The sequence below is a fragment of the Camelus bactrianus genome, chromosome 9, assembly GCF_048773025.1.
Source record: "Camelus bactrianus isolate YW-2024 breed Bactrian camel chromosome 9, ASM4877302v1, whole genome shotgun sequence".
Classification (NCBI taxonomy): Eukaryota; Metazoa; Chordata; class Mammalia; order Artiodactyla; family Camelidae; genus Camelus; species Camelus bactrianus.
Window position 1 is genome coordinate 4,552,168 of NC_133547.1, and position 24,164 is coordinate 4,576,331.

Consider the following 24,164-nt stretch of genomic DNA (forward strand, 5'->3'; position numbering starts at 1 on the left):
GACAACCTACTGAGTGGAAAAAAATTTGCAAATAATATGACTGTTGAGGGATTAATATCCAAAACATATAAAATGCTGTATAACTGACTGACAAAACACCAACTCGTTTCAACAATGGGCAGAAAATCTGAATAGACATTTCCCCAAAAGACATACAGATACAGACAACAGACACATTAAATGAGGCTCACTGTCACTAATCATCAGAGAAATGCAAATTAAAAACACAGTATCACTTCATACCTGACAGAATGTCTATCATCAAAAAGTCTACAATGCAAATATTGCCAAGGATATGGAGAAAAGGAAACTATTGCATATGGTTGATGGAATGTAAATTGGTGCAGTCACTATGAGAGGTACTTAAGAAACTAATAGCAGAACTATCATATGACACAACACTTGAAGAAAACAAAAACACTAGTTCAAAAAGAATATATACAAGATCTTACGGTAGCTCACAGAGAAAGGAATGTTACAATGAATATATATATATATGTCCATGTATAATTGAAAAATTGTGCTCTACACTGGAATTTGACACAACACTGTAAAATGATTATAAATCAATAAAAAGTGTTAAAAAAATATATAGTTCACTCCAAATTTAGACCATGAAGCTGATACAAAGTATTCAGAGATGGTCAATTTGAAATATAAAAAATTTTGCATGCAAAATAATTAAGAAAGTATTTCAATGCAAAAGATGCCATTGTCTGGGGGATTCCTTTAGAGAGAATGACCAAGACATTGATTATAACCAGGTACTTAAAAATCAAATCTGTGGATATCAGCCTAGGTTCAGTGTGTTAAGGAAGAGACAATAGTAAAAAAGAGAAACATTGCCCAGGATTCCAACCATTGTCTGTGACAAGAACATTATTCTTATTTCCACATCCTTGGAGTCTATTCTGTCATTCCGTATGTTCTCCTATGAATCAGTGTAACAATCATTCTTCTAATCAAAATGGCTCACTGAAGATTTTTGACACCAGGAGTAACTTCTTTTCATTTTTCAAGAGTAACTTCTGTGCTCCCATGGGAATGCAAAAGACTTCAATAGGCAGGAAAAGATGGAGACAACTTCCAGTAAATTTCATGGAAGGTGAGTGCTAAGAATGCAGTGATCTTAGCTAAGTGAAATCATGAAAACTCACAGGAAATGGAAAGAAAGCAAAATCCACAGTTTTAGAATAAACTGGAATTTGATATTCATATTGGAAAAAAGGAAATCATCAATAACTACCCAAACCATACATAAGTTCTGAATGGATTGCTGCTGATCGAAATTATAAAGTAAAGTAACTATGCTTTTGCAAAACAAGAGAATATTTCTGTGGCCTTAGAATAAGACATTATTTCATAAGCAGCAGAACATATTTAACCATTGATGTGTAATGACAAATTAAATTACATTAAAGTCAAAACCCAATTCTTACCAAAAATTTTAGGTTTCCTCCTTTGCTGTATATTCTATTGGAGCCATTTTCAGGGCATTTTGTATAAGCAAGTTTTTTTTGCCTCTGAGCTGAAATTAGAAACTATCCATGATTGCTATGATTTGACCATAAATTGGGGAATTTAAAAATTGGGGACCAAATAGTGGCCTCCAATATGCCCTCTGCCACCTTCTTCATTCCCAGCTCCATCTCTCTTCTTCCCCCAACATGTGTTTATTACCAAACCAAACTTGGGTCCATATGATCCTTTTAATGTATTGTTGTATTCACTTTGCTAATACTTTGTTGAGGATTTTTGCATCTATGTTTATCAGAGATTTGGGCCTATAATTTACTTTTTATGTGATTTTGTTCTTCACTGATTTTGGTAACAGTGTGGTGTTGGCCTTTCCTTGCAAAATGAGTTCTAAAGCATTCCCTCCCCATTCAATTTTTTGGAAGAGCTTGAGAAGGCTAGGTATTAAATCTTTGAATCTTTGGTAGAATTCACTTGTGAAGTCTCTCGTCCTGGACTTGTTTTAGGGAGCTGTTTGGTTACTATTTCAATCACTGTACTAGTTATCAGTCCTTTCATATTTTCTGTTTCTTCCCGATTCACTCTTGGAAGGTTGTATAATTCTAAAATTTGCACCACTTCTTCTAGGCTGTCCAATTTGTTGGTGTATAGATGTTTGTAATATTCTCATAATTCTTTGTATTGCTGTGTATCTCTTGTTTTCTCTCCTCTGTTGTATCTTAATTTTATTCATCAGAGCCTTTTCTCTTTTTTTCTTACTGAGTCTAACTAAAGCCTTGTTGATTTTGTTTACCTTTTCAAAGAATCAGCTCTTGCTTTGATTGATCTTTTCTATTATGTTTTTAGTCTCTATTTATTTCCACACTCATTTTCCTTCTATTATTTCCTTCTTGACTTCCTCTTGGAGAAGGTTGGAATCCTAGTCTTACTTCTGATCATAGAGGAAATGCACTCATCTTTATACCATTGAGTGCAATGTTCATGTTGGCTTCTCATTTGTTCTTTAGTATGTTGAGTTATGTTCCTTTTCTATGTGCTTTGTTGAAAGGTTTCATCATGAAAGTTTTCTTTCATGAATGAGTGTTAATTGTTTTCAAAAGCTTTTTCTGCATCTATTGTAATGATTTTTTTCCTTAAATTTTTTAATGTGGTGCATCATGTTGATTGATTTGCAGATAATGAATTCATCTCACATTCCTGGGATTAATCTCAGTTGACCATGATGAATGATCTCTTCAATGTATCACTGAATTTGGTTTGCTAATATGTTGTTGAGACTTTTGTAGCTATGTTCATAAGTGATGTTGGCCTGTTTTTTCTTTTTTAATTGGGGGTGGACTCGGTGTTCTTCTCTGGTATTAGTATCAGGTTGATGCCAATCTCAGAGTGACTCATACATGCTTCTTCCTCTTTAATTTTTTTGGAATAGCTTGAGAAGTATTGGTTTCCATTGTTCCTTAAATATTTCATAGAATTCACCAGTGAAGCTGTCTCACACTAATTTTTGTTAGCTGGGAGTTTCATGGTTACTGATACAATTTCATTACTGGTAACTGGTGTGCCTCTATTTTTAACTCTTCATAATTCAGTCTTGGGAAACGGTAGAATTCTAGCTAACTATCATCTCTTCTAAGTTGTTCATTTTACAAGTGTATAGTTGTTTCTAATAATCTCTAATAACTTTTTGTGTCAGTGGTGTCAGTCATAACTTCTCTTTCATTTCTGATTCTAGTTATTTGGACCCTCTCTTATTCTTTTGAAAACATTTTTGGATTACTTTGGTTGAACATTTATCAATTTGATTTACCTTTTAAGGTACTAGTTTTTAGTTTTATTTAAAACAAGGCTATATAAAAATACAAAGAAGGATATTATATAACGATAAAGCGATAAATAAAAGAAGGGGATATTACAACATTAACATTTCTACTCCCAATACAGGAGCAACTAAATATATAAAGAAAGCACTAATACACATAGAGGGAGAAATTGACAATAATACAAGAATCATACAAGGACAGTAACACCCTACATACATTAAAGAACAGATCATCCAGACAGAATATCAATAAGGCAACAGGAATCTTAAGTATCACAACAGACCAGCTGGACTTAACAAAAGTCTAGTGGACATTACATCCAAAACACCAGAATACACTTCCTTTTTAAAATTGAAACATAACTGATTTACAGTGTGTTAGTTTCAGATGTATAGGAAAGTGATTCAGATATATATCATGAATATATCATATGGTAATTCTCTTTGTCTGACTTACTTGACTCAACATGATAATCTCTCAGTCCATCCATACTGTCGCAAATGGCAGTATTTCATTCTTTTTCACAGCTGAGTAGTATTTCATTGTATTTACATACTGTACCTTCTCTATCCATTCATTTGTTGATGGACATTTAGGTTGCTTCCATGTCTTTGCTATTGTAAACAATACTGCTATGAACACTGGAGTGCATGTGTCTTTTTAAAATTAACTTTCTTCAGATTTATGCACAGGACTGAGACTGTTGGATACTATGGTAAGTCTAGTTCTAGTTTTTTTGTGGAATCTCCATTCTGTTTTCCAAGCTGCATTCCCACCAACACTGTAGTAAGGTTCCCTTTTTTCCACACCCTGTCCAGCATTTATTATTCGAGACATTTCTGTTGACAGCCATTCTGAAAGGTGTGAAGTGCTATCTCATCGTACTGCTGATTTGCGTTTCTCTAGCAATTAGTTGTATTGAGCGTATATGCATACTCCTGTTGGCCATCCGTGTGACCTTTTGGAGAAAAGTCTATTTAGATCATCTGCCCATTTTTGATTGGGTTAGTTTTGTTGAGATAGTAAGCTGTACGTGCTGTTTGTATATTTTGGAAAAAAATCCCTTGTTGGTGGCATCACTTGCAAATATTTTCTCCCATTCTGTAGGTTGCGTTTTTTGTTTCATTTATGGTTTCCTTTGCTGTGAAAAGCTTTAAAGTTTAGGTTCCATCTGTTTATTTTGCCTTTTATTTCCATTACTCTTGGAGATGAATCCAAAAAAATATTGCTGTAACTTATGTCAAACAGCATCTCTTCTAGGAATTTTATAGTATCTGGTCTTACATTTCAGCTTCAATCCATCTTGAGTTTATTTTTGTACACAGTGCTGTAGAATATTCTACAGAATATGTATTTTTTCAAATGCACATGAAATGTTCTCCAAGGTACATCATCTTCTAGGCCATAAAACAAGGCTCAGCAAATTTAAGTGGACAGAAATTACATAAAGACTGTTTTCTGACTACAATGGTATGAAATATAGCATCAACTGCACAAAGAAAAATAGGAAAAAAACAGTTATGTGGAGCCTATACAACATACTGAAAAACATAAGGTTAGTATAGAAATCAAAGAGAAAATCAGATATACCGTGAGGCAAATGAGAATAAAAACACAACTTTCTAAAATCAATCAGATACAGCAAGAGCATTTCTACAAGGCAAGTTTATAGGCCTATGTTTAAAAAATGAAAAATCTCAAAAAAAAAAAATCTTAACTCACCATCTCATGGAATTAGAAAAAAAAGAACAAGGCCCCAAATCAGCAGATTGAAGGAAATGATAAAGATCAAAGAGGAAATTTTAAAAACTACAGACCAAAAACCCCAGTAAACTTGGTAAATGAAACCAAGATCTGGTTTTTTGAAAAGATAAACAAAGTTGATAAGCTGTAGTGAGGCTCATGAAGAAGAAAAGGAAGGGGACCCAAATAAAGAACATAAGAAATGAAAGAGGGGAAATCACAGCTGATACTACATGAATACAGAAAAATCATAACAGGGTCCAATGAAGGGTTATGTGCAAAGAAATTGGACAGCCTAGGAGAAACAGATAAAATTTCTAGAAACATACAATATTCTAAGATGGAATCAGGAAAAAAGAGGCAATGTGAACAGACTATTTCATAGCAGTAAAATAAAATAAATAATAAAAAGTTTCCAGTAAACAAAGTCCAGGATGGGAAAGCTTCTCATGGAATTCTATCGGACTGTATAAAGCAAAGGTAATACCTATTTCTCAAAATAATCCAAAAGCTGAAGACCACCAAATTCATTCTATGAGGCTACCATTACCCTGATACCAATGCCAGAAAAAGATAAAACAAAAAAGAAAATTACAGACCGATAGCTTGATGAATACAGTTGGAAAATTATCAAAAATATTAGCAATTCAACAATACAGAAAAAGGCTGAAAAACAATTAACAAGGGGTCATTTTTCCAGAGATGCGACACGGCCCAAAATTCACAACTCAAACAATATGATACATCACATTAACAAAAGGAGGAATAAAAATCACATCATCATCTCAACAGAAGCAGGTAAAGCATTTGACAAAGTTCAACATTCACGCATGATGAAAACTAACTGAAGTGAGTACAATGGCAATGTATCTCAACACAACTAAGGGGATTTATAACCGCCCACCCACAACTAACCTCATACTCAACGGTGAAAATCTGAAAGCTTTTCCTCTAAAATCAGGAACAGGATGCCCACTCTCACTACTTGTATTTAACACAGCATTTGTGTTGTAGCTACAGCATTTAGACTAGAAAGAGAGATAAAAAACACTAAATTGGAAGGGAAGAACTACAGCTGTCACTATTTGCAGAGACATGGAACTATACATAGAAAACCCTAAAGTCCTCACCAGAAAACTAATACATGAGTTCAGTAAAGTTGCAGAATCCAAGATTAATACACAGAAATCTATTGCTTTTCTATGCACTAATAATGAATTATCAGAAAGGGAAAGCAAGAACTCAAACCTGTTTAAAATCACCTTAAAAAGAATAAAAGACCTAGGAATAAATTTAACCAAGGAGGTGAAAAATCTGTACTCTGAAAATTCTCACACCAAATACAAAAATAAACTCAAAATGGATTAAAGACCCAAGTGCAAAAATGGAAACCATAAAACTCCTAGCATAAAAAACAGACAAAACTCTCGGACAGAAATTGTAGCAATATGTTTTTAGATCTGTCTCCTCAGGCAAAGGATACAAAACCTAAAACAAATAAATGGGACCTAACAGAACTTGAAACTTTTGCATAGCAAAGGAAACCATCAATAAAGCAAAAAGGCAATCTACCAAATCCTAGACAATATTTTCAAATGATATGACTCATAAGAACTTAATATCCAATATATATATAAGCTTAGACAACTCAATATTAAAAAACAAACAATCCAATAAAAATGGGTAGAAATCATGAATAGACATTTTTGCGAAGAGGACAAGCTGATGGCCAACAGGAACATGAAAAGATACTCAACATCAATACTCATCAGAGAAATGCAAATCAAAATCACAATGAGAGATTACCTCACACCTGTCAGACTGGCTATCATCAAAACAACCACAAACAACAAATGTTGGTGAGGATGTGCAGAAAGAGAAACCCAAGTACGCTGCTGGTGGGACTCTAACTCGTGGTCACCACTGTAAAACAGTATCGAAATTACTCAAAAAACTAAAAATAGAACTGCCATATGATGCAGCATTTCCATTCCTGGGTATATAGCCACAGAAAATGAAAACACTAAATCAAAAAGATACATGTATCTCAATATTCATAGGAGCGTTATTTATAACAGCTAGGTCATGGAGTCAACCTACGTATCCATCACAGATGAATTAATGAAGATGTGGTGTGTTTATTTATTTATATATGATGGAATATTTGAATTTGTGACAATGTACAGAGACGTGGGAAGTATGATGCTTACTGAAGTCAGACAGACAAAGACAAGTCCTTTATGCTACCACATATATGTGGAATGTAAAAAAAAACCTCACAGATACAGAGAAGAAACTAGTGGGGACATAAAAGAGGAGAGGGGCAAGTGAGTGTAAGGAAGTCAAGGTACAAACTACTATGTGTAAAATAAATAAGTTATACAGACATATTTTACATCAAAGGAATAAAGCGAGTATTCTCTAATAAATTTAAGCAAAGCATGATCTATATAAGTATTTAATCACTATGCCGTATACCTGCAACTAATATAATATTATAAATTAACTAATTAAAGAGAAAATAATTTAATTTAAAAGGATAATTATATAATGTAATAGAGGTGCTAATTTTGGGCACAATAAAAAATATATTACAGTATACAGTTACCACGTATTACCACGTCATGCACTTTACTTATTTATTTATTTACCATGACTTTTTCTTTTTTTAACAGTTTTTATTGAGTTATAGTCATTTTACAATGTTGTGTCAAGTTCCAGTGTAGAGCACAATTTTTCAGTTATACATGAACATGCTTATATTCATTGTCAAATTTTTTTTCGCTGTGAGCTACCACAAGATCTTGTATATATTCCCTGTACTATACAATATAATCTTGTTTATCTATTCTGCATATGCTTGTCAGTATCTACAAATTTTGAACTCCCCGTCTGTCCCTTCCCACCATCCTCCCCCTTGGAAACCACAAGTTTGTATTCTATGTCTATGAGTCTGTTTCTGTTTTGTATTTATGTTCATTTAAAAAAAAATGACCATCTCATGCACTTTAAATTCATACAATTTTATATGTCAAATATATTTCCATGAAAAAAACAAAACCTTAAAGTATTTTGTTTTTCTGTTCTCTCCCCCCTCTTTTTACTGCATTTCACATCAAAGTAGCCATTTCTACATGAAAATATTTAAATGTGCTAATCTCCCTGCAAAACATCATATTTCCAATAAATACCACCATCTCTCTAAGGATGTTACGTATAAAACTTATAACTGGCTAACAAATGCCATCCTGCATGAGACTGATTTGACCTCCACATGCACAACAAGCTATTCTTTATTCTGTGCAGACATTAATTTCTTCAATTGTATTAATGACAATTGCACATACCGATCCATTTTCATGCATACCTTTATCTATAAGTTCATTACTATTTTATTTCTGGGAAACTAATTCATTAGATTGAAAGCTACACACTTGGAAGACTTTGTATTATGCAGATCACTTCAAGATCTGGTATTTATTATTCCATAAATTCTAAACTCCTTTTCTACAAGAATTTGAAAAACTTCAATGACACAATTAACTAGAAGATACTTACATTTCATGTCAATACTATTACAATTGTTCATTTTCAAGGAGATGCTCAGCATTTCCAGTATGTGATTTTCTTCAGATCCAATAGCTTAATTAGGTGTCAGAGGATGAATGAATTGATCAAATATTTGACAATGCTACATTATGGACATAAATGAAATTTACATATTACTCATTAAAAAAGGGGTTTTACATTCCTTATCCAGGCAAAGTAGAGGCTGTGTACACTGGAGTCACGGCTGATGAGCACAAAGGGGCTGACAGCTGGGAAGCATGCACTCATGACTGTAGCGATGGTCACAAGGAACCAGCTGGGATTGTCCAAAAGAGACAAAACAATTTGAAAGATGGAGGAAAGAGTGTAGAAGTAGACGAAAGTGGTCACCAGAAGAAGAATGGTTTTAGTAGCTTTAGACTCAGGAGAGAATCTATGGGAGGCACTGGTCCTATGAATGTGTTGGACCTCCTGCTTGTGCCTGTGCAGGATGAAAATCATGAAGCCACTGGCCCAGAGCATGAGCCCCAAACATGAAACATCAGGGAACAAAAGCAATGCTGCAAATAGGGCATCTCTGGTTTTGTCATGACGAATGGAAGAACAGTATCCAAAATCCTTGTTGTTTGTGATGTTTCTGTCACTCCGTACACCACGTATGTAGATAAGGAAAATGATATTTAACAACATTTGCAAAATCCAACATAGGAGAATAGAGGGAACAATGTACTTGGGACCTTTTACTTTAAGCTCTGCCCACCTGGAGTTCCTGGGACTGACCATGATCACCCGAAAGACACTCAAGAGGCAGATGCTACCAATGGACACTCCCCTCCCCACTCTGTGAAGAAACAGAAATAGTTTGCATCCAGCATCACTGGAGAAATGTTTCCACCCAAACGCCATCATTGTGTGGGGGACGCCTTTACAGAGAAGGGTAAGGAAGTTGGCTACAGTCAGGTGCTTAATTATCAAATCTGTGGACCTTAACCTGTAGCCAGTGATGTACAGGATGATATAATGGCAAAGAAGTGAGAAATTCCCCAGGATTCCAACCACAGTCTGCACTAAGATGATCACATTTAAAGTCAATTTCCTGCTATCCATCCTCTCAGATATTCGTCCCTGGTGTCTGTCTTGTCAGTTAGAATGTCCTGCATGGGAACACAAGGCACAAGCTACACATATAGTGTCAGCTGAATCCAATATTCTCCACTTACCATTAGTTCCCACTGGAAACCATTTACTGAATGTTTTTCTGATAGTAGCAGTATTTCAAGGGTTGCATGTATAACATTTAAAGAGGACTTCAAATGTTAAATTAATCATTGGATCACATGTGATCACTTCTTCATTCTTCACAAATCTATCAGGCAGTCACTTCCATGAATTTAACTGTACAGATGAGGAAAAGGTACACACAGAGTTTAAATATTTGTCCAAATCTGCTGCTGTTAAAGATACTGTAGTGAACCACCATGCTCTGCCAAAATCCTAGGGAGCGCCATTCAAATTATCAACCAGATATTTATTTTCTTTTGAATTTACACCTTAATATTTGATTTTAGACTGGTGGTATTTTCTAAGTTTTATCATAAAAAGAATCCTTTTTTTAAACTTTCACTTTATTATGTCAAAATCAATTATGAATAAAGCTTTAGATATCTTAATATACGTCCATGCACTGCTGGCAAGAAATTATCATGGGAACCTGCCCCAAGACAAGTAAACGTAATGAAGATGAGAGAGGCTTGAGATCAGGATGGCAAAAGAAAGACTCCGTTCCTGTTAAGGGAGAAACGTAAGACTAATACCACTTATCACAGAAATCACTGAGTAATCAATCACATGTAATTCCATAAATGTTGGGACACAAAACAACAGTACATGACAAAACACTGTAAAGCAAAACTAAATGATTATCAGACCATACAGTTAGCTCTATGTTAATACCATATAGAGTGAAATGGAAATTCAGCAATGAATGAAGATTCATGAATGATATTATCATACAAGACATACATGCAAATCATCACTTGCAAGGCATATGTTCTGCTTTTTAACAACTGAAATACTAGATTTTTGGCTTCATATCAGAAACATGAATGGAAGCAACATGATACGCAACAACAGCTGCTGCCTGATACTCATAATTAGCTTGTCAAATGTTCCTTAAATTTAAGAATGACAGTAACCACACCATAATCAACACACTATGTAGTTTTCCAATAGAGACACTCTCACAGCCTCCATTAAGTGCAACACACCTCTAGTTAGAGAAAACCTTTCTATTCAAGCCATTACCATTTGGACACACTTTCTGTACAGGATTAGATGATCTATGCAGATTTATCATACCCTTTATTAAAAACCTGGAGGTATTAATTCTGCACCTGTAGTAATCCTGAACAATGAGTCAATGATTCCTATAAGGTAGACTCAACAGCTGATTGATTTTACAACTATATTTTTAAGCACTTAAAAAATCAAGTTTATCCCCTGGATTCAGAACAGCAATGGCTATCAGTGAGGATTACATCACACTGCAGAGGAGCCCTTAGGAACTGGTGTAGGGTCTAAAAATCCATCTCTCTTTACCAGCTCAGCTTGTATCTGAGAATTATTCCACCTTCTCACATGGTGCTGGCACTGAACCGGGTCAGTACACAGAAGATGGCCTTTTTCTGACTTGATCACTTAGCCAGACTCGATCTGCCTTTCTCTTACAGGCTCTGCCACTCACACTGATATACAATACAACATGCTTACCTGACACCTTCCTGCTGCCAGGACGGTGGCTCAGGGTTATGATCCTCTTAATTAGTATGTGTGGGAGGGAGGCAGGCACACCTACATATATGGGCTCGTGAGTCTGTGTCCTGATCTGCTCTCCCCTTAGAGCTGCAATTATCATTTCACCTGTAGCAGCAATGGGAGTGTAGGCTTGGGACCTGAGAACATTTCTGAAAACTTTTCTCAGTTGTTAACTATGAAAAACAATTACAAGCTTCTAGTTAGCACCCCTTAGAGGACAACTGGAAAGCTTCCAAGAGCCTCTTTCTTTTCCATGATCCATGAAGGCAGACAAAGTGTCAAAGGGAGGAGAGTAGGAAATGCTGAATCACACACAAAAGGGACTGGCATAAATATGCGTATCCCGCTGGAATCTCCACTTCCCTGAGATATTTCTCTACCCAAGACAAGTACTTTCCTAAACTTCACACCACTAAACTGATCCATCAATTAACATACAGGTAGAAAAGTGCAATGAGACAAAATACCTGAAGTATATACAAAGTGATAGAAGTGAAAGGAGGAACATGATAAAGAACTCATTACAGAAATTATTTACACATATCAAATCAACTAAGTTGGATTCATTTGCATCTTTCTATACCAATTATTATGGATCTTGTAGGAAAACACATTCTAACTTTACTGACCACCATTAATGATAAAAAGTAGATGCAGAAAAACTAAATAGAAAAAAGAGAAGGTTCAAAAACAGTGTCTCAAAAAATAAAAGCACCCAGATCTGATGGCTTGACAGATTCTAATATTTGTGCAAATATCAACAAAACCAGTGCTCAATTACTTAATTCAAGATGATCACACCGGGAGACTAAACACCAGGCTACTAAAAATAATAGATGAAAAGGAATCAGAAAATGCCTTGAAACAATTAAAAATAGAAAACAATTTTGCAAAATCCGTGGGACACAGCAAAAGCAATTCTAAAAGGGAAATTAACAGTGATAAAGGCTAACCTCAAGAGGCAAGAAAATCTCCAACAGGCAACCTAACCTACCATTTGAAGGAATTAGAGAAACAAGGACAAATGATGTCAAATCAGTACACAGAAGGAAGTATAAAGGTGAAAGAGGAAAATGTAAAAAGCAGGGACCAAAAAACCCATACAGTAGGTCAATGAAAACAAGAACTGGCTTTCTGAAAAGATAAACAAATTTCATTAGCCTTTAGGCAGACTTATCAAGAGTAAAAACAGGCCCATATAAAAAAAAAAAGAGGCTGAAAGAGGAAAAATCACATCCCATATCACAGAGATACAAAAAAAAAACCTCCTAAGAGAATACTGTCAACAATTATATGGCAATAAATTTTACAACCTGGAAGAAATGGATAGATTTCTAGAAACATACAACATTCCTCACGTGAATCAGAAAGAAACAGATTATGTGAACAGACAGATCACCAGCAGCAAAACTAAGGTTTTAATTTTAAAAATCCCCACAAACAAAAGTGCAGGGCTGACGGTTTCACAGAGGAATTCTACAAAACATAAAGGAGAGCTACTATTTAATCTTTACCAAATTATTCCAAAAATTAAAGACGATGAAACATTCCCAAATTTATTCTAGGAAACTTTTATCATGATACCAAAATCAGACATACAACACGCATACACACAAAGAATTACAGGCCACTATGGCTGATGAGTATACATGCTAAACTCCTTAACAAAATATTAGCTAGCCAAATTCAACAAGATATCAAAAGGATCATAACCATGATCATGTGGAACTTATTTCAGGGATGCAAGGTTCATTCAATGTACAGAAATCAATCACTGTGATACACAACATTAACAAAAGGAGCGAAAAAATCACATCATTCTCTCTACAGATACAGAAAAAGCATATGACACAATTCCACATCCATTTATGATAAAAACACTCATCAGCGTGGGTATAGGCAACATATCTCAACATAAAAATGCCATTTATGATGAATCCACAGCTAATATCAAACTCAATGTTGAAAAGCTGAAATCTTTCCTCTAAAATCAGGAACAGGATAGGGATGCCACTCTTACCACTTCTATCTATCACAGTATTGGAAGTTCCTGCCACAGTAATCAGACAAGAGAAAGTGACAGGCGTGCAAATGGGAAGGAAGGAAATAAAATGGTCACTCTTTGCAGATGACATGATGATCGATCGATCTGTCTGTCTCTCTGTAGAAACCCTAAATTCCCCACAAGAACACTATCAGAACAAAGGAATTCATTAAAGTTGCTGGGTCGAAGATTAATATACAAAACTTTGTTGCTTTTCTCTACACTAATGAAGACAATCTACTGAATGGGAAGAAATTTACTTGCAAATAATATGACTGTTGAGGGATTAATACCCAAAACACATAAAATGCTTTATAACTGACTAACAAAACACCAACTCGATTCAAAAAAGAAAGAAAACCTAAATAGACATTTTCCCAAAAGATATACAGATGGCCAGCAGACACATGAAATGAGGCTCACCATCACTAATCATCAGAGAAATGCAAATTAAAAACACAGTATCACTTCATACCTGACAGAATGCCTATCATCAAAAAGTCTACAAAGCAAATATTGGCAAGGGTATGGAGAAAAGTAAACTCCTGCACAAGGTTCATGGAATGTAAATTGGTACAGTCACTATGGAAAACACTATGGGGGGTCCTTAAGAAAGTAAAAGTAGAACTATCACAGGATACAGTATTTGAACGAAACAAAAACACTAATTCAAAAAGAATATAGTTCACTCTGTATTTACATTCTGAAGCTGATACAGAGTATTCAAAAATGGGCAATTTGAAATAGAAAAACTTTTGCATGTAAAATAATTAAGAAAATATTTCAATGCAAACCTGCCATTCTCTAGGGGATTCCTTTAGAGAGAATGACCAAGACATCGGCTATAACCAGCTTCTTGAGAATCAAATCTATGGATCTCAGACTATGTTCAGTGTGTTAAGGAAGAGATAATGGTAAAGAAGAGAAACATTGCCCAGGATTCCAACCATTGCCTGTTGGAAGAACGTTATTGCTGTTTTCACATCCTTGGAGTCTATTCTGTCATTCAGTATGTTCTCCTGTAAATCAGTGTAACAATCATTCTTCTAAGAAAAATGGCTCACTGAAGATTTTTGACACAAAGAGTAACTTCTTATTTTTCAAGAGTAACTTCTCTGCTCCCATGAGATTGCCAAGGACTTCAATAGGCAGGAAAAGATGGAGACAACTTTCAGTAAATTTCATGGAAAGGGATCCTTAAGAATGCGGTGGTCTTAGCTGAGTGAATTCATGAGAACTAACAAGAAACGGAAAGAAAGAAAAATGCACACTTTTACAGTAAATTGGAATTTGCTACCCATACTGGAAAAAAGGAAACCCTTAATAACTATCCACATCATACACAAATAAATTCTGAATGGATTGTTGCTGATTTAAACTATAAAGTAAACTAATTATGCTTTTGGAAAACAAGAAAAGACTATTTTTGTGGCCTTAGGATAAGACATTATTTCATAAACAGCACAAAATATTTAACCATCGATGTGCAATGAAAATTTAAATTACATTTAACTCAATAGCCAATTCTTACCAAAATTTTTAGCATTCCTCTTTTCCTGTAAATTCTATTGGAGCCATTTTCAGCGCATTTTGTATAAGCAAGAGTTTTTCCCCTGAGCTGAAATTAGAAACAATTCATGACTGCTATGATTTGACCATAAATTTGGGAATAATAAATGGGGGACCAAACAGTGGCCTCCAATATGCCCTCTGCCACCTCCTTCATTCCCAGCTCCATCCCTCTTCTTCCCCCAACATGTATTTATTACCAAACTGAACTTGGGTCCATATGATCCTTTTAATGTATGGCTGTATTCACTTTGCTAATATTTTGTTGAGGATTTTTGCATCTATGTTTATTAGAGATTTTGGCCTATAATTTACTTTTTATGTGTTGTTCTTTGATTTTAATAACTGTGCAATGTCAGCCTTGTCAAATGAGGTCACAAGCATTCCCTCCTCTTCAATTTTTTGGAAGTTTCAGAAGGCTAGGTATTAAATCTTGTGAAGTCATCTGGTCCTGGACTTGTTTTGGGGAGCTGTTTGGTTACTGTTTCAATCACTGTACTAGTTATCAGTCTATTCAGATTTTCTATTTCTTCCTTATTCAGTCTTGGAAGGTTGTATAAGTCTAAAATTTGGGCCATTTCTTTTAAGCTGTCCAATCTGTTGGTGTATAGATGTTTATAATATTCTCGTAATTCTTCGTATTGCTGTGTATCTCTTGTTTTTTCTTCTCTTTTGTTTATTTTATTGATCAGAGACTTCTCTTCTTTTTTCTTACTGGGTCTTAAAGGCTTGTTGATCTTGTTTACTTTTTCAAAGAACAAGCTCTTACTTTGATTGACCTTTTCTATTACGTTTTTAGTCTCTATTTATTTGCACACTAATTTTTATTATTTCCTTCTTGATTTTCTCTTGGTGGAGGTTGGAATCCTAGTCTTATTTCTGATCATAGAGGAAATGCACTCATTTCACACCACTGAGTGATGTTCTTGTGGGCTTGTCATATTATTATTATATTTTATTATGTTATGGTTCCTCTCTATACAATTTATTGAAAGGTTTTATCATGAAAGGTTTTTTTCATGAATGAGAGGTAATTTTTTTCCAAAAGCTTTTTCTGCATCTACAGTGATGATCATATGATTTTTTCTTAACTTTGTTGATGTGGTACATCATACTGAATGACTGGCAGATACTGAACTCATCTTGCACTCCTGGGATCAATCTGAATTGATCGTGATGAATGATATTTTCAATGTATCACTGAATTTGGTTTGCTAATATTTTCTTGAGGACTTTTTAGCTATGTTCATGAGTGATACTGGCCTGTTTTCTCTTTTTTAATGGGAGGTCAGCTGGGTGTTTTTGTCTGGTATTGCTATCAGGTCAATATCAGCCTCATAGGGTGACTCATAAATGTTTCTTCTTCTTTAAGTTTCTTTGGAATAGCTTGAGAAGGATGGATTTCCACTCTTTGTTAAATATTTGGTAGAATTCACCTCTGAAGCTTCTGGCACTAATATTTGCTAGCTGGAAGTTTTATGGGCACTAATTCAAGTTCCTTACTGGTAACTGGTCTGTCCATATTTTTAACACTTCTTGATTCAGTCTTGGAAACTGTACATTTCTACATGACTATCATCTCTTTGAAGCCATTCATTTTATAAGTGCGAAATTGTTCCTTAATACCTCTCACAACTTTTGTATGTCAGCGGTGTCATGCATAACTTCTCTCTCATTTCTGATTTTCTTTATTTGGACCCTATCTCCTTGTTCTGAAAACGTTTCTGGATTACTTTGTTAAACATTTATCAATTTGATTTATCTTTTAAGGGACCAGTTTTTAGTTTTATTTAAAATGAAGGCTAGGAGAAAATACACAGAAGAACATTATATAATGATAAAGTGACCAATAAAATAAGGGGGTCATTAAAATATTAACATCTCTACTCCCAATACAGGAGCAACTAAATATATAAAGAAAATACTAATACACATAGTGGGAGAAATTGACAATAACACAAGAATGATAAAAGAACAGTAACACCCCACTTACATTAAAGAACAGATCATCCAGTCACTACATGCCAATGACATGTTACTATATATAGAAAACCCTAAAAGGTCCACACAAAAACTACTAGAGCTGATGGAAGAATTCAGCCAGGTAGTAGGTTACAAGATTAACATTCAAAAATCAGTTCCATTTCTTTACACTAATGAGGAATCAACAGAAAAAGAAACTAAAGAAACAATCCCCTTTAAAATAGCACACAAAGTAATAAAATACCTAGGAATAAATCTAACCAAGGAGGTGAAAGAATTATACACAGAAAACTATAAACCATTGATGAAGGAAATTAAAGAAGACTTTAAAAAGTGGAAAGATATCCCATGCTCCTGGATTGGGAGAATCAATATTGTTAAAATGGTCACACTGCCCAAGGCAATCTACAGATTTAATGCAATCCCTACCAAATTACCCAGGACATATTTCACAGAACTAGAACAAATAATAAAATTTATATGGAACCATCAAAGACCTAGAATTGCCAAAGCACTACTGAAGAGAAAGAAAGGCTGGAGGAATAACTCTCCCAGACTTCAGACAATACAATAGAGCTACAGTCATCAAGACAGCATGGTATTGGTACCAAAACAGACATATCGACCAATGGAACAGAATAGAGAGCCCAGAAATGAACCCACAAACTTTTGGTCAACTCATCTTTGACAAAGGAGGCAAGAATATACAATGGAATAGAGACAATCTCTTCAGCAAATGGTGTTGGGAAAACTGGACAGCAGCATGTAAATCAATGAAGCTAGAACACTCCCTTACACCATACACAAAAATCAACTCAAAATGGATCAAAGACTTACACATAAGACAAGATACAATAAACCTCCTAGAAGAAAACATAGGCAAAACATTATCTGACATACATCTCAAAAATTTTCTCCTAGAAGAAATAAAAGCAAGAATAAACAAATGGGACCTAATGAAACTTACAGGCTTCTGCACAGCAAAGGAAACCATAAGTAAAACAAAAAGACAACCTACGAAATGGGAGAAAATTTTTGCAAATGGAACCGACAAAGGCTTGATCTCCAGCATATATAAGCAGCTCATATGACTTAATAAGAAACAACCAAACAGCCCAATCCAAAGATGGGCAAAAGACCTGAACAAGCAACTCTCCAAGGAAGACATACAAATGATCAATAGGCACATGAAAAAATGCCCAGTATCACTAATTATCAGAGAAATGCAAATCAAAACTACCATGAGGTATCACCTCACACCAGTCAGAATGGCCATCATTCAAAAATCCACAAACAACAAATGCTGGAGAGGCTGTGGAGAAAGGGGAACCCTCCTAGACTGCTGGTGGGAATGCAGTTTGGTGCAGCCACTGTGAAAAACAGTATGGAGATTCCTCAAAAGACTAGGAATAGACTTACCATATGACCCAGGAATCCCGCCCCTGGGCTTATATCCAGAAGGAACCCTACTTCAGGATGACACCTGCACCCCAATGTTCACAGCAGCACTATTTACAATAGCCAAGACATGGAAACAGCCTAAATGTCCATCAACAGATGACTGGATAAAGAAGTGGTATATTTATACAATGGAATACTATTCAGCCATAAAAACGAACAACATAACACCATTTGCAGCAACATGTATGCTGTTGGAGAATGTCATTCTAAGTGAATTAAGCCAGAAAGAAAAAGAAAAATACCATATGAGATCACTCATATGTGGAATCTAAAAAAAAAAAAAAAACCCATAAATACAAGACAGAAACAGACTCACAGACATAGAATACAAACTTGTGGTTGACAAGGGGGCGGGGGGGTGGGAAGGGATAGACTGGGATTTCAAAATGTAGAACAGATAAACAAGATTCTTCTGTATAGCACAGGGAAATATATACAAGATCTTCTGGTAGCTCACAGCAAAAAAAAAAAAAAGTGACAATGAATATATGTATGTTCATGTATAACTGAAAAATTGTCCTCTACACTGAAATTTGACACAAGATTGTAAAATGACTATTACTCAAGTTAAAAATTTTAAAAAAAGAAAAGAAACTGCATATAATAAAAACAGAATAAATTAAAAAAAAAAAAGAACAGATCATCCAGACAGCATATCCATAAGGCAACAGTGATCTTAAGTATCACAGTAGAGCAGATGTACTTATCGGATATCTGCAGGACATTACATCCAAAAGAACAGAATTAAAAACCTTTTAAAATTTGAAACATAATTAATTTACATTATTGTGTTGATTTGAGATATACAGGAAAGTGATTCAGATGTATATTATAAATATATGATAACTGCCTTTCTCTGACATACTTCACTCAGTATGAGAATCTCTAGGTACATCCATGTTGTTGCAAATAGCAATATTTCATTCTTTTTCATGACTCAATAATATTTCATTGTGTATATATACCATGTCTTCCATATTCATTCATCAGTTCATGGACATTTAGGCTGTCTCCATGTCTTTCCTATTGTAAGTAGTGCTGCTATGAACACTGGGGTGCATGTAGCTCTTCAAATTAGAGTTTTCTTTGGATATATGCTCATGGTTGGAATTACTGCATCATATGGTAAGTCGGTCTTTAGTTTTTTTAAGGGATCTCCATACTGTTTTCTATAATGGCTGCATAAAACTGCATTTCCACTAATACTATAGGAAGGTACCTTTTTTCCCACACCCTCTACAGCATTTATTATTTATAGACTTTTTCTTACGATGTAAATTTTGACTGATGTGAAATGAAGGCTCACTGTAGTTTTGATCTTGCATGTCTCTAGTAATCAGTGGTACTGAGCATGTTTGCATATGCCTGTTGGACATCAGGATATCTTCTTTGGAGAAAAGTTTATTTAGATCATCTGCCCATTTTTGATTGGGTTGTTTTTGTTTTGATAGTAAGCTGCATGTGCTGTTTGTATATTTTGTAAACGAATCTGTTATTGGTCACTTCATTTGCAAATATTTTCTTCCATTCCCTAGGTTGTCTTTTTCATTCATGTATGGTTTCCTTTGCTGTGCAAAAGCTTTCCAGTTTAGGTTCCATCTGTTTATTTCGCCTTTTATTTCCATTACTCTTGGACATGAATCCAAAAAATATATTGCTGTAATTTATGTCAAAGACCATTCTGGTTGTGTGTTTTCTCCTAGGATTTCTATAACATCTGGTCTTCCATTCATGTCTTTAATTCATTTTGAGTTTATTTTTGTATATGGTGTTGGAGAATGCTCTACAGAATATATATTTTTTAAATGCACAAGAAATATTCTCCGAAACACATCATGTTCTAGGCCACAAAACTAGGCTCAACAAATTTAAGTGGATAGAAATTATATAAAGAATGTTTTTTGACGACTGCAGTATGAAATAAAACATCAATTGCAGAAAGAAAAACAGGAAAAGAACAGTTATGTGGAGACTAAACAACATACTGAAAAACAGAGGGTTAGTAAAGAAATCAAAGACAAAATCAGATCTATCATGAGGTAAAAGAGAGTAAAAACAAAACTTTCCAAATTAATCAGAGACAGCAAGAGCATTTCTCCAAGGCATGTTTATAGTGATACAGGCTTACCTTACAAAAAAGGAAAAAATCTCAAAAAATTCTTAACACACCATCTCCCGGAATGAGAAAAAGAAGAGCAAGACCCAAAGTCAGCAGACAGAAGGAAATGACAGATCAAAGAGAAAATTTTAAAATCTAGAGACCAAAAATGCCAATCGAATTGGTAAATGAAACCAAGATCTGGTTTTTTGAAAAGATAAACAAAGTTGATAAACTTTAGAGAGACTCATCAAAAAAAAAAAAAAAAGGGGGGGGGTGGAACCCAAAGAAACAACAGAAGAAATAAAAGAGGAGAAATGACAGCTGACACTACTGCAATACAAAAAATCAATACGGTCCAATGAAAAATTATGCACACTCAAACTGGACAACCTAGGAGAAATGGATAAAGTTCTAGAAACATACAATATTCTAAGACTGAATCAGGAAAAAAGAGGGAATGTGAACAGACTATTTGCTAGTAGTAAAATAAAATTAGTAATAAAAAACTACCAGCAGACAAAGTCCAGGATGGGAAAACTTCTCATGGAGTTCTATCAAATGTATAAAGCAAAGGTAATACCTATTTTTGTCAAAATAATTCACAAATTGAAGAAAGACTCCCCAATTTATTCTATGAGGCTAGCATTACCCTGTTACCAATATTGGAAAAAGGTACTACTAAAAAAAGAAAATTATAGACCAGTATCTTGATCAATACACTTGAAAAATCCTCAAAAATATTAACAAACAATATAGAAGAAGGACCATAAACAATTAATAAGGGGCATTTTTTGAGAGATGCAAGGTGGTGCAAAATTCACAAATCAAACAATGTGATACACCATATTAACAAAAGGAGGAATGAAAATCACATAATCATCTCAATAGAAGCAGATAAAGCATTTGACAAATTTCAACATACAGTCATGATAAAAACTCTCATTCAAGTCGGTAAGACAGCAACATATCTCAGCATAATTAAAGCGATTTATGACCAACCACCCCCAAGCTAACCTCATACTCAATGGTGAAAATCTGAAAGATTTTTCTCTAAAATCAGGAAAAAGACAAGGATGCCCACTCTTGTCATTTCTATTTTACATAGTATTTGAAGTTGTAGCTATGGCATTTAGACAAGGAAATGAAATAAAAAGCAATATATTGGAAGGGAAGAACTACAACTGTCACTATTTGCAGAGACATGATATTATATACAGAAAACCCTAAAGTCCCCACCAGAAAACTAATACAGGAATTCAGTAAAGTTGCAGAACCCAAGATTAATAAATAAAAATCTATTACTTTTCTATGCATTAATAATGAACTATCAGAAAGGGAGATTAAGAACTCAAGCCTGTTTAAAATCACCTTAAAAAGAATAAAATACCTAGGAATAAACTTAACCAAGGAGGTGGAAAATCTGTACTCTGAAATCCAAAATTGATGAAGGAAATTGAAGATGATACAAAGAAACGGAAAGATATCCTGTGTTCATGAATGGGAAGAATTAATATTGTTAAACTGACCATACTACCCAAACAAACCTACAGATTTAATGCACTCCCTATCTAAATATCCATGAATTTGTTACACAAATAGAACAAAAATCATAAAATTAATATGAAATCACAAAAGACCATGGATGGCTGAAGTTACTAAAAGGAAAAAATACAAAGCTGGAGGTATCAAGCTCCCTGACTTCAGAGTATATATGACAACGCTACAGACATCAAAACAGAATGGCACTGACAGAAAAACTGACATATAGATGAATGGACTATCAACGCCAGTCCAGACATAGCTACACATACCTGTGGTCATTTAACCTATGACAAAGGAGGCAAGAATACACAACAGAAAAAAGACAGTCTCTTCAGTAAGTGCCATAGGGAAATCTGGACAGCTACATGTAAAAAAATAAATTATTTGAACATTTTCTCGTATCAAATACAAAAATAAACTCAAAATGGATTAAAGACCCAAGTGCAAGACTGGAAACCATAAAACTCCTAGCATAAAACATAGTCAGAACCCTCTTGACAGAAATTGTAGCAATATGTTTTTGGATCTGTCTTCTCATGCAAAGCAAACAAAAGCTAAAATAAATAAATGGGACCTAATTGAACTTAAAACCTTTTGCATAGCAAAGGATACCATCAATAATGCAAAAAGGCAACCTACTGAATCCCAGACAGTATTTTCAAATGATATGACTCATAGGAAATTAATATACAAAATATATATACAGCTAATACAACTCAACAGCAAAAAACAAACAATCCAATAAAAATGGGTATAAATCATGAATAGACATTTTTTTAAAGAGGACAAACTGACGGCCAACATGCACATGAAAATGTACTCAATATCAATACTCATCAGAGAAATGCAAATCAAAATCACAAGGAGACATCACCTCACACCTGTCTGAACAGCTATCATCAAAATGACCACAAGTAACAAGCATTGGTGAGGATGTGCAGAAAGAGGAACCCAAGTACGTTGTTGGTGGGAGTGTAACTTGTGGTCACCACTATGTAAAACAGTATGGAAATTACTCAAAAACTAAAAACAGAACTACCATATGATGCAGCATTTTGACTCCTGGGTATATATCCAAAGAAAATGAAAACACAAAATCAAAAAGATACATCCATGCACCTCAATATTCATAGGAGCTCATTTATAATAGCTAAGGCATGGAGGCAACTTATATATCCATCAACAGATGAATGAAAAATATGTGGTGTGTATACATATATATTTTTTTATATGGTAGAATATTTACATTTGCAACAATGTAGACAGACGTGGAGAGTATTATGCTTAGTGAAATCAGACAAAGACAAGCGCTGTATGTTATCACCTATAAGTTGAATTTAAAACAAAAATAACAAAATGGATGAATATAACAAAACGGGAGCAAACTCACAGATATAGAGAAGAAACTAGTCATTGTCAGTGGGGACAGAAAAGGAGAGGGCCAAGATAATGTAAGGATTTAAAGTAACAAACTACTATGTGTAAAATAAATAAGCTATAAAGACATACTTTACATGACAGGGAATAGAGTGAGTATTTTATAATGAATTCAAGCAAAGCATGATCTATATAAATATAGATCTATACTTAATCACTATTCTGTGTACCTGAAACTAATATAACATTGTAAATCAAGTGTAAAGGCAAATAATATTAATTTCAAAGGATAATTATGTAATGTAATAGAGGTGATAATTATGTGTACAATGGCAAACAAAATATACACTACCCAAATATTAGCATGTTATGCACTTTAAATTCATACAATATTATACATCAAATATATTCCCACTGGAAAATAAAAGCTTAAAGTATTTTGTTTTTGTGTCCTCCCCCAGTTTTTTTTTTTTTTTTACTGCATTTCACTTCAAACTAGCCATTTCTACATGAAAATATTTAAATGTGCTTATCTCTCAGCAAAACATCATATTCCCAATGAATACCGCCATCTCTCTAAGGATGTTATCTATAAAACTTATAACTGGCTTACAAATGCCCTCCTGTGTGAGACAGATTTGACCTCCACCTGCACAAGCTATTCTTTATTCTGTGTAGACATTAA

At 34.4% G+C, this 24,164-nt stretch overlaps 2 protein-coding genes across 2 annotated transcripts in view; both read right to left on the reverse strand.

The window, feature by feature from the left end:
• Window positions 1–24,164, reverse strand: part of LOC105067186 (uncharacterized) — a 123,784-nt gene that overhangs the window by 80,039 nt on the left and 19,581 nt on the right. The window lies entirely within an intron of this gene.
• Window positions 563–11,231, reverse strand: LOC105067195 (vomeronasal type-1 receptor 4-like). The gene has a single exon (XM_074371049.1). It carries the CDS (start codon window positions 9,693–9,695, stop codon window positions 8,769–8,771), a length of 927 nt encoding a protein of 308 aa, XP_074227150.1. The 5' UTR covers window positions 9,696–11,231; the 3' UTR covers window positions 563–8,768.